This window comes from Nerophis lumbriciformis, linkage group LG03 (assembly GCF_033978685.3).
Source record: "Nerophis lumbriciformis linkage group LG03, RoL_Nlum_v2.1, whole genome shotgun sequence".
Taxonomy (NCBI): Eukaryota; Metazoa; Chordata; class Actinopteri; order Syngnathiformes; family Syngnathidae; genus Nerophis; species Nerophis lumbriciformis.
Window position 1 is genome coordinate 25,580,001 of NC_084550.2, and position 13,005 is coordinate 25,593,005.

Consider the following 13,005-nt stretch of genomic DNA (forward strand, 5'->3'; position numbering starts at 1 on the left):
GTAGTATTGATACTTTTTTTAAATAATTTTTTGGTTTTCCTTTTTTTTAGTATTCAGTTGGAGTTGAGATTTTGTTTAGAAAAAAAAAAATAAAAATATATATTTTTTGTTAACATTAAACCGCTATTGATATATTTAATAGTATTGATACTTTTGTTTATATAATTTTTTGTGTTTCCTTTTTTAGACTGATTAACATTCTGTGATTTTTGCAAATACTTTTTTGTTAAAGATAAATAATGTAAAAAAAGAAAAAAAAGAAGTGTTATTTTGTTAAGAAACAAACAGCTATTATTGATATATTTAGTAATATTGATACTTTTGCTTTTATTGTTTTTTGGTTGTCCTTTTTTTTAGTATTTAGTTGGAGTTGGGATTTTGTTTAGAAAAAAATAAAAAATAAACATTTTGTGTTAACATTAAACAGCTGTTATTGATATATTTAGTAATATTGATAAATTAGTTTCTATTATTTTTTGTTTCTTTTTTTAGACTGATTAACATTCCTTGATTTTTGTAAATACTTTTTTTATTAAAGATAAATAATACATTTGAAAAAATGCATTATTTTGATGGCAGTCACACATAAGAGATACGTGTAGACTGCAATATGATGGCAGTCACACATAAGAGATATGTGTAGACTGCAATATGATGGCAGTCACACATAAGAGATACGTGTCGACTGCAGTATGATGGCAGTCACACATAAGAGATGCGTGTAGACCGCAATATGACGCCAGTAAACAAATTGTGGCAGGAAAATGTTTTTGTAACATTGCGAGTCATTGTAATAAACTAAAGTGTGGACTTTCAGCAGAGGCAGGAAGGCTGGAAGCAGAAGAAGAGAAGAATGAGAGGAGACGTGAGGACAAGGAAAGACCACGAGGACCAGAAGGACAGCGTCCTCTGATTCCTGCTAAGGTAGGTGTCTGCACATCGTATTTTGCCAGGGTCCCTCCATCATGCTCTACTACTTCCAGCCCAGTCTCCACCTCTCCAGAGACAGAAGCTCCCCAGAAAACATCTCCCTTGTGGGTCAAGAGGGAGGCGATGCTCTGAGGAGTGAGCTGGTCCACCCTGAAGAAGACTCGGGTCCTGACCCTGGTCTCAGTGAAGGTACAGTAGGAAAAGTCTGGTTCTTCAGCACATGACAGTTTTACAGAGGTAGTAAACTGATGTCAACAAATACTCTGTCAGGGATGTTGGACTAAATTGTGGTAGGGATCACATTTCCAGAATTATTTCTCCCTTGAATATTTTTATCTGGAGAACCAACTTTCTCTGTAGTCAACATTCCTCTTTGGAGTTACACATTTCAGAAAAAAACACATTTTCCGGACTGTAGTATAGTGTGAAAAAATTTAAAATAAATTTTATGTGTATATATATATATATATATATATATATATATATATATATATATATATATGTTGATATATATATATATATATGTGTGTGTGTATATATATGTGTGTGTATATATATGTGTGTGTGTATATATATATACATATGTGTGTGTGTGTATATATATATATATATATATATGTGTGTGTGTATATATATGTGTGTGTATATATATATATACATTTATACCCACATATATTTATATACACATATATATATGTATATGTGTGTGTATATATATATATATATGTGTGTATATATATATATGTATATATATATATATATATATATATATATATATATATATATATATATATATATATATATATATATATAGGGACGGCGTGGCGCAGTGGGAGAGTGGCCGTGCGCGACCCGAGGGTCCCTGGTTCAATCCCCACCTAGTACCAACCTCGTCATGTCCGTTGTGTCCTGAGCAAGACACTTCACCCTTGCTCCTGATGGGTGCTGGTAGCGCCTTGCATGGCAGCTCCCTCCATCAGTGTGTGAATGGGTAAATGTGGAAGTAGTGTCAAAGCGCTTTGAGTACCTTGAAGGTAGAAAAGCGCTATACAAGTACAACCCATTTATTTATTTATTTATTTATATATATATATATATATATATATGTATGTATGTATATATATGTGTGTGTATATATGTACATACATATATATATATATATATATATTATATATGTGTGTGTTTATATGTACATATATATACAGGTAAAAGCCAGTAAATTAGAATATTTTGAAAAACTTGATTTATTTCAGTAATTGCATTCAAAAGTAAGTGTAACTTGTACATTATATTTATTCATTGCACACAGACTGATGCATTCAAATGTTTATTTCATTTAATTTTGATGATTTGAAGTGGCAACAAATGAAAATCCAAAATTCCGTGTGTCACAAAATTAGAATATTACTTAAGGCTAATACAAAAAAGGGATTTTTAGAAATGTTGGCCAACTGAAAAGTATGAAAATGAAAAATATGAGCATGTACAATACTCAATACTTGGTTGGAGCTCCTTTTGCCTCAATTACTGCGTTAATGCGGCGTGGCATGGAGTCGATGAGTTTCTGGCACTGCTCAGGTGTTATGAGAGCCCAGGTTGCTCTGATAGTCGCCTTCAACTCTTCTGCGTTTTTGGGCCTGGCATTCTGCATCTTCCTTTTCACAATACCCCACAGATTTTCTATGGGGCTAAGGTCAGGGGAGTTGGCGGGCCAATTTAGAACAGAAATACCATGGTCCGTAAACCAGGCACGGGTAGATTTTGCGCTGTGTGCAGGCGCCAAGTCCTGTTGGAACTTGAAATCTCCATCTCCATAGAGCAGGTCAGCAGCAGGAAGCATGAAGTGCTCTAAAACTTGCTGGTAGACGGCTGCGTTGACCCTGGATCTCAGGAAACAGAGTGGACCGACACCAGCAGATGACATGGCACCCCAAACCATCACTGATGGTGGAAACTTTACACTAGACTTCAGGCAACGTGGATCCTGTGCCTCTCCTGTCTTCCTCCAGACTCTGGGACCTCGATTTCCAAAGGAAATGCAAAATTTGCATGGTTATGTATATATATATATATATATGTGTGTATATATGTGTATATATATATATATATATATATATTAAGGATGTCCGATAATGGCTTTTTGCCGATATTCCCATATTGACCAAACCCTTAATTACCGATACCGATATCAACCGATACCAATATCAACTGATATATACAGTCGTGGAATTAACACATTATTATGCCTAATTTGGACAACCAGGTATGGTGAAGATAAGGTACTTTTCAAATTTTTTTATAAAATAAAATAAGATAAATAAATTAAAAACATTTTCTTGAATAAAAAAGAAAGTAAAACAATATAAAAACAGTTACATAGAAACTAGTAATGAATGAAAATGAGTAAAATTAACTGTTAAAGGTTGGTACTATTAGTGGACCAGCAGCACGCACAATCATGTGTGCTTACGGACTGTATCCCTTGCAGACTGTCTTGATATATATTGATATATAATGTAGGAACCAGGATATTAATAACAGAAAGAAACAACCCTTTTGTGTGAATGAGTGTGAATGGGGGAGGGAGGTTTTTTGGGTTGGTGTATTAATTGTAAGTGTATCTTGTGTTTTTTATGTTGATTTAATCCAAAAAAAACAAAAAAAAATAAAATAAAAAAAAACGATACCGATAATATAAAACCGATAGCGATAATTTCCGATATTACATTTTAAAGCATTTATCGGCAGGCCGATATTATCGGACATCTATATATATGTATATATATATATATATATATATATATATATATATATATATATATATATATATGTTTAAATAGCAATGGTATGTGAATATTTACATGATACATATGTTTAAATAGCAATGGTATGTGAATATTTACATGATAAATATATTCAAGTAGCAGTAGTATGTGAATATTTCCAAGATAAAGGGTCGCTGACAAGGGTTTTGTTCATGGGATGATTGACATTAATGATGTCATTTTGTCCAACCTGTCAGATAAGAGTGAAGGTGACAATGGCTGTCCAGATGTATCAAGCAGTACCAGGAAGTCCAACTCCTTTGACACAGGTATTGTAGATTTACTGTACTCCGACTTGTACACATTGTGTCATTACATCATTCCACCCAGTCAGTGCCATTTGCTTGTTGCAACTCTCAAAATAAATCTGATAATCCTCACATTAAACTACTCAAAATGTGTATCGTCTCAAGCAACTTTACTGAATTTGTGACAAGGTTCTAAGAATCTTAGTTCTAAATCTGATAATACTCACATTAAACTACTCAAAATGTGTATCGTCATGTATATATGCACACACATATATGTAAATATGTATATGTATGTATGTAGAGTGTATATATTTATATATTTGTATATATATATATATATATATATATATATATATATATGTGTGTGTATGTATATATGTTTGCATATATATCTGTGTATATACTGTATGTATATACGTGTATATGTCTGTGTATACTTTCTATACATATGTGTATGTGTATGTATCTGTGTATATTTATGTATGTATGTATGTATACATTTGAATGTGTATCTATGAATGTATGTATGTGTGTATATATATATATATATGCATGCATGCATGTATATGTATCAATGTGTATATACTATCTGTATATGTGTATGTCTGTGTATATATCTGTTAATGTGTATGTATCTGTGTATATATGTATGTATATATGTATACATTTGTATGTGTATCTATGAATGTATATATGTGTACGTACGTATATATATATATATATATATATATATGTGTGTGTGTATGTATATATGTTTGCATATATATCTGTGTATATACTGTTTGTGTGTGTATGCATATATATACATAAATATGTGTGTGTATGCATATATATACATAAATATGTATTTTTGCTCTATGAAGAAGTATTTTATCTGCTTGTTTTACACACCCGTGTTATGTGCGTGGTGTCGTTTCCCCGTAGGCATGCAGCGGGGGAGTCACAACGATCTGGAGAGGTTTTCTGATCCTAAATCCTCCGCCAGAAAACCTTATTTCCCTCGGTACAGAAACAGATCTCTGGACTACCCCGCCGGGACCGAGTGTATGTACCCGCTTCCCTTCCTGCATGTTTGTGACCATCAAACCTCCCTTCACGCTGAAACCACAGAGAAAAAGTGCTGAGTGCCTTTTTTATAACAAACATTATGTAAGACAAGAACAAAAAAATGTTCCCCTTTTTTATGCAATCTAACTCGTAAAAAATCAATAGCAAAAGTCATCTAACAGTGGAGTCAATGAGAGTCGCTCTATCCCGCTAAATGTCGAAAAATCTGGATTTGTTTCATCGAAAAATCTGGATTTTTTTCATCGAAAAATCTGGATTTTTTTCATCGAAAAATCTGGATTTTTTTCATCGAAAAATCTGGATTTTTTTCATCGAAAAATCTGGATTTTTTTCATCGAAAAATCTGGATTTTTTTCATCGAAAAATCTGGATTTTTTTCATCGAAAAATCTGGGGTTTTCTTCATCAAAAAACCTGGATTTTTTTCATCAAAAAATCTGCATTTTTTTTCATCAAAAAATCTGCATTTTTTTTTTCATCAAAAAATCTGCATTTTTTTTCATCAAAAAAATCTGCATTTTTTTTTCATCAAAAATTCAAAAAAAAAATCATCAAAAATTCAAAAAAAATTTCATCAAAAATTCTAAATTTTTTTCATCAAAAATTCTGAATTTTTTTCATCAAAAAGTCTGATTTTTTTTTTTGAAAAAGTGTGAATTTTTTTCTAAGTGTCAAAAAATTGGGATTTTTTTCTAAATGTCAAAAAGTCGGAAATGTTTTCGTCAAAAAGTCAGGATTTTTTATAAGTATCAAAAAGTCGAAAAAAATCCTGTCAAAAAGTCGGGATTTTTTTCTAAGTGTCAAAAAGTTGGGATTTTTTCTAAGTGTCAAAAAGTTGAACATTTTTTTGTTAAAAAGTCTGGATTTTCTCTAAGTGTCAAAAATGTAATGGTTTAAATGTAACTTAGATTTTGGGTTTCACAATGTAAAAGCGCTTTGAGTCACTAGATAAAAGCGCTATATAAATTTAATTCACTTCACTACTTCAAGACTTCTAAATTACTAATCCTCGCCTCCGTGGCGACAAATTAAGTGAGTTTCTTGCCAGTTCCGTTATCACTGGAGGACGAGGAACAGCAAACCATGCATCGCTACACACCGCAGGAGGATACAATAGCTCACCGGCATCACAATGTAAACAAATGGGTGGATCTACACCTGACAACCACTGTAATGATACCAAGTACAGGAGCGTATCTACTCGATACTACTATATTTTTTAGCATCACAAAATCTTTTTTTTTAGTTTTTTTTAAATGTATATTATGTTTATAAACTCAGTAAATGAGGACTTTGAATATGACCAATGTATGACCCTGTAACTACTTGGTATAGGATCGATACCTAAATGTGTGGTAACATCCAAAACTAATGTCAAGTATCAAAGAAGAGAAGAATAAGTGATTATTACATTTTAACAGAAGTGTAGATAGAACATGTTGAAAAGAGATATTAACAGTAAATGAACAAGTAGATTAATAATCCATTTTTACAGTTTGTCCTTAATAATGTAGACAAAATAATAGAATGATAAATGACACAATATGTTACAAATTAGACTAATTAGGAGTCTTTGTTTGTTTACTTACTACTAAAAGACAAGTTGTCTAGTATGTTGACTATTTTATTTAAGGACTAAATTACAATAATAAACATATGTTTCATGTACACTAAGTTTTTTTGTTCAAATAAAGACAATAATGCAATTTTTTGTGGTCCCCTTTACATAGGAAAAAGTATCAAAATAAAACATAACACAAGGAATCTACCATGGGTTTTTATCTTTGCAAATACACACACATTGGGTCTTAATCAGGTTTCGATGGTGAGAAGAGGTGCCAGGAACGAGACGTGCGATATTCTCCGTATATAAACTCAGTAAATACGTCCCTGGACACATGAGGACTTTGTATATGACCAATGTATGATCCTGTAACTACTTGGTATCGGATCGATACCTAAATGTGTGGTATCATCCAAAACTAATGTAAAGCATCAAAGAAGAGAAGAATAAGTGATTATTACATTTTAACAGAAGTGTAGATAGAACATGTTAAAAAAGATATTAACAGTAAATGAACAAGTGGATTAATAATCAATTTTTACAGTTTGTCCCTCATAATGTAGACAAAATAATAGGTGGATAAATGACACAATATGTTACAAATTAGACTAATTAGGAGCCTTTGTTTGTTTACTTACTACTAAAAGACAAGTTGTCTAGTATGTTCACTATTTTATTTAAGGACTAAATTACAATAATAAACATATGTTTCATGTACTCTAAGATTTTTTATTCAAATAAAGACAATAATGACATTTTTTGTGGTCCCCTTTATTTAAAAAAGTATCGAAAAGTATCAAAATACTTTGCTTTGCAGTTGGCGTAAAAATGTGTTATTTTTCTTCTCTTTTCAACAAGTATTTCCTCCCCGTTTTAGCTTTAAGTGCGTCCGACCGCTTTTAGATGCCGTGTTCCGTTGCCGCGGTAATTGGCGGGCACGGCTTACTGAATCACCGTCACTTTTTTTTTTTTTTTTACACCGCCGCGCTGTCAGCCGGCAAAGATGAAAAACCGCTCGGCGACAGATTTCAAGGGCCACTAATCAACGCGGCAAAACCACTGCAAATTATCTCCGCGGGCTATCTGGAAGTGCACTTCCCTGGGCTGCGGGGGACTCGATCCAGTCGGCTCGCGTCAGCCGCGACATGAATAATAGCCGACTTGTGCCCAAGAAAAAAAATTTTTTTTTTAAATGGATGTCGTAAAAAGCTGTTATTAAAGAATCCCAAGTAATGCTGTGTCAGCTTGCATTTCCTACTAAATAAACAGAAGTGATGGCAAAGTTTGCTACAATCACACTTTTATTCATTCATGGTCTCATTTATCTCGGTTTACCTGACACATGAAACATGACAAATTTGTTGAATATCTTAAAATGTGTTCCGTGGCAATTACAACTTGGACCACAGCATCAGTTGCTATATAGAGTGGCGCTTTCCATCATTTTCAGAAGAATGCATTGCAAAGGGATGGCTATATTGTACTAAGCAGGAAAGGTGTAGCACAACGTTTCCTCTAAGGTACTTATGCGAGGTACCAAAATCAAATCCAATATGAACTCTAAACAAAACACCGCACATAAAGTGTAAATTCCAGGTCTTTACGACTATAAAGTGTGCTTATTCTATTTTCATTTATTAAAAATGTTAATTTATGGATCTTAATCGTGAAATGTTGTTACTAGAGTACAGAAATGCTCATAAAAAGGTATATTTTACAGACAGAAAGTTACAGAAATGTACATTTTATCCAATGATTACATCTCATTGTGCAACAGGTGAATGTTTTAAGGGGAACTAATTATAAAGTATGCTTATTCTACTTTCATTTATTAAGAATGTTAATTTATGGATATTAATCGTGAAATGCTGTTACTAGAGTACAGAAATGCTCATAAAAAGATATATTTTACAGATAGAAAGTTGCAGAAATGTTTATCCCATGCTTACATCTCATTGTGCAACAGGTGAATGTTTTAAGGGGAACTAAATGTGATCTCTGCCAGGTGTAGAAATTCAATACAATACTAGTACATACAGGACAGGTGTAGCACAACGTTTCCTCTAAGGTGCTTATGCGAGGCAGAAAATCAAATCCAATCTGAATTCGAAACAAAACACCGCACATAAGCTAGATTACAGGTCCTTACACTATGCCTATAAAGTGTGCTTATTCTACTTTCGTTCATTAAGAATGTTAATTTATGGTTAGTAATCGTGAAATGCTGTTACTAGAGTACAAAAATGCTCATAAAAAGATATATTTTACAGGCAGAAAGTTACAGAAATGTACATTTTATCCAATGATTACATCTCATTGTGCAACATGTGGATGTTTTAAGGGGAACTAAATGGGATCTCTGCAAGGTGTACAAATTCAACACAATACTAGTACACACAGGACAGGTGTAGCACAACGTTTCCTCTAAGGTGCTTATGCGAGGTACTATGCCGCGCACAAAATCAAATCCAATCTGAACTCCAAACAAAACACCGCACATAAAGTGTAAATTCCAGGTCTTTATGACTATAAAGTGTGCTTATTCTATTTTAATTTATTAAAAATGTTAATTTATGGATATTAATCGTGAAATGCTGTTACGAGAGTACAAAAATGTTCATAAAAAGATATATTTTACAGATAGAAAGTTACAGAAATGTACGTTTTATCCAATGATTACATCTCATTGTGCAACATGTGAATGTTTTAAGAGGAACTAAATGGGATATCTGCCAGGTGTACAAATTCAACACAATACTAGTACACACAGGACAGGTGTAGCACAACGTTTCCTCTAAGGTGCTTATGCGAGGTACTATGCCGCGCACAAAATCAAATCCAATCTGAATTCGAAACAAAACACAGCACATAAAGTGTAAATTCCAGGTCTTTATGACTATAAAGTGTGCTTATTCTATTTTAATTTATTAAAAATGTTAATTTATGGATATTAATCGTGAAATGCTGTTACGAGAGTACAAAAATGTTCATAAAAAGATATATTTTACAGATAGAAAGTTACAGAAATGTACACTTTATCCAATGCTTACATCTCATTGTGCAGCATGTGAATGTTTTAAGGGGAACTAAATGTGATCTCTGCCAGGTGTACAAATTAGGGACGGCGTGGCGCAGTGGAAGAGTGGCCGTGCACGACCCGAGGGTCCCTGGTTCAATCCCCACCTAGTACCAACCTCGTCATGTCCGTTGTGTCCTGAGCAAGACACTTCACCCTTGCTCCTGATGGGTGCTGGTAGCGCCTTGCATGGCAGCTCCCTCCATCAGTGTGTGAATGTGTGTGTGAATGGGTAAATGTGGAAGTAGTGTCAAAGCGCTTTGAGTACCTTGAAGGTAGAAAAGCGCTATACAAGTACAACCCATTATCATTATCATTATTACAAATTCACAATACTAGTACATACAGGACAGGTGTCCTGTAGCACAACATTTCCTCTAAGGTGCTTATGCGAGGTACTATGCCGCGCACAAAATCCAATCCAGTCTGAACTCGAAACGTAACACTGCACATAAAGTGTAGATTCCACGTCTTTACACTGACTATAAAGTGTGCTTATTCTATTTTTATTTATTAAGAATGTTAATTTATGGATATTTATCGTGAAATGCTGTTACTAGATTACAGAAATGCTCATAAAAAGATATATTTTACAGATAGAGAGTTACAGAAATGTACATTTTATCCAATGCTTACATCTCATTGTGCAACAGGTGAATGTTATAATATATATGAAGTCAACAATCATCTTTCACCGACAATGTGTTTTCTTCTTTAGGCTATGAAAGTCCTCACCTGGGCCACAAAGACGCTTTATGACGTTGAAACCCGGACCAGGTTTGCATGGGAAACAAGACTGGAAAACCGAGGGTAGGCACGGACCGGACCGGACCGACGCCCTGGAGTATTTTTTATTCTTGACACTTTTTAGATCAATGTAAGGATTCGTTTTTCGAGTACGCGTTCACCGCGTTTTGTTTTAGAGTGATTGCCATTTTAAAAGCACCTTTCCGTACAGTCCCAGTGTGTCCAGTGTTTGCTGCAACTCCTTTATGCACCGAAGCTTAAATGTGTCCACGTTTCTTGCACCCTGCCTGCGGTTTCCTGACAATCTGCTCAAAAGGTTCGTACTGTATTTATTCTAACGGAGATGCACACCATTGGAAAGTACGAGCGAGCAATCACGATCATTAGTACGCTTCGTGGTGTGCAACGTGTTGTTGTCCTTCTGCTTGTGGCTTGAACGGGATTTTAACCAGGAAAGTGATTCTATTTTTTTTGAAAATGCTTCAGTGAAAGAGAATAAATAAAAATGACTTTACACAAATATTTCCAATGCCCTTTATTTGCATGATTTCCCTAAAAAACGTCAGTGAGTCTCTGTTCTAGTTCATCCCAAAGGTGTTCAGGTCAGGACTCTGTGCAGGCCAGTCAAGTTCATCCACACCAGACTCATGTCATCCATGTCTTTATGGACCTTGCTTTGTCCACAAGGTTGCGGAGTGTGTTTATAGGAATTTTCAACCATTCTTCCAAAAGCGCATTTGTGAGGTCCAGAAGGCCTGGCTCTCAGTCTCCATTCTAATTCATCCCAAATGTGTTCAGGTCAGGACTCTGTGCAGGCCAGTCAAGTTCATCCACACCAGACTCTGTCATCCATGTCTTTATGGACCTTGCTTTGTCCACAAGGTTGCGGAGTGTGTTTATAGGAATTTTCAACCATTCTTCCAAAAGCGCATTTGTGAGGTCCAGAAGGCCTGGCTCTCAGTCTCCATCTAATTCATCCCGAAGGTGTTCTATCGGGTTCAGGTCAGGCCAGTCAAGTTCATCCACACCAGACTCATGTCATCTATGTCTTTATGGACCTTGCTTTGTGCACAGTCATGTTGGAAGAGGAAGGGGCCCCGCTCCAAACTGTTCCCACAAGGTTGGGAGCATGGAATTGTCCAAAATGTTTTGGTATCCTGGAGCATTCAAAGTTCCTTTCACTGGAACTACGGGGCCAAGCCCAACTCCTGGAACAACAACAACCCCACACCATAATTCCTCCTCCACCAAATTTCACACTCTGCACAATGCGGTCCGAAATGTAGCGTTCTCCTGGCAACCTCCAAACCCAGACTGGTCCATCAGATTGCCAGACGGAAAAGCGTGATTCATCAGTCCAGAGAAGGTGTCTCCACTGCTCTAGAGTCCAGTGGCGACATGCTTTACACCACTGCATCCCACGCTTTGCATTGGACTCTGTGACGTATGGCTTAGACACAGCTGCACGGCCATGGAAACCCATTCCATGAAGCTCTCTGCGTACTGTACGTGGGCTAATTGTAAAGTTTGGAGCTCCGTAGCAACCGACTGTGTAGAAAGTCTTTGCACTACGCGCTTCAGCATCCGCCGACCCCTCTCTGTCAGTTTACGTGGCCTACCACTTGGTGGCTGAGTTGCTGTTGTTCCCAAACTCTTCCATTTTCTTAGAATAAAGCCGACAGTTGACTTTGGAATATTTAGGAGCGAGGAAATTGGATTGGATTTGTTGCACAGGTGGCATCCTATGACAGTTCCACGCCAGAAATACCATTCTTTCTTTGTAGAAACAGTCTCCATGCCTAAGTTCTTGATTCTATACACCTGTGGCCCCGGGCCAAGTGATTAGGACACCTGATTCTCATCATTTGGATGGGTGGCCAAATACACCATCAGTCCAGCTCCATTGCTACAGTGTCTGACCAGCAGATGGCAGCAGCGTCTAAAGAATCAGGAGCATGCATGACCATGGTGTTCTTGTATTTGTCGCCTTGGGGAGACAGAGGGGGGCAACATATCTGGAGGAGACTTGCTAACGAGCCAGATTATCGCTTAATTGTGTGCCGATTAATTACTGCTATCGCTGGCGGGCAAGCAGAAGCTTAGACCCAGAGGTTCTTAGTCGGATCTTTCCAATCCGACATGCAAACAGACTATGGACCGTTTCATCGGCTTTGACAAACACCCGGTTGCCAGGGACTCTGCATGCACATTCAATGGGTCACTGGATACAAATGCTTTAACTCCTAGGTGTCAAAGTCAAGGCCCGGGGGCCAGATCTGGCCCGGAAATGAATGATCTATGGCCCCTCGGGATGATATTTGATTAGTATTAGAACCGGCCCGCAGGCCACAGCCGCCTGTTGCTGTTTTGCACCCACCGATACTCCATCAGTGTTGGCGCTAGGAATTTTCAAAAATGGGGTCCCGGGGACCCCCATCAAGTCATAAAAACGGGGTTTATTTTTATTTATTTTTTACTCAATTTATTATTTCTATTTTGGCAGAAGAAAAAAAAAGTACTCCATGTAATCTCACAGTATGTTAAT

The 13,005-nt window shown here is 35.9% G+C and overlaps 1 protein-coding gene across 10 annotated transcripts in view; it reads left to right on the plus strand.

The window, feature by feature from the left end:
* carmil3 (capping protein regulator and myosin 1 linker 3) overlaps positions 1-10,971 on the plus strand; it is a 265,948-nt gene extending 254,977 nt beyond the window's left edge. For 8 of the 10 annotated variants that reach the window (XM_061935936.1, XM_061935943.1, XM_061935973.1 and 5 more), the window contains 5 exons: positions 818-924; positions 984-1,119; positions 3,953-4,024; positions 4,931-5,050; positions 10,432-10,971. In XM_061935936.1, the coding sequence (XP_061791920.1) occupies positions 818-924; positions 984-1,119; positions 3,953-4,024; positions 4,931-5,050; positions 10,432-10,472 (476 nt within the window). In that variant the 3' untranslated portion in view covers positions 10,473-10,971. The remainder of the gene's footprint in view (positions 1-817; positions 925-983; positions 1,120-3,952; positions 4,025-4,930; positions 5,051-10,431) is intronic. The other 2 variants (XM_061935958.1, XM_061935994.1) reach the window with 2 other exon arrangements.
* The last annotated feature ends 2,034 nt before the right edge of the window (positions 10,972-13,005 follow it).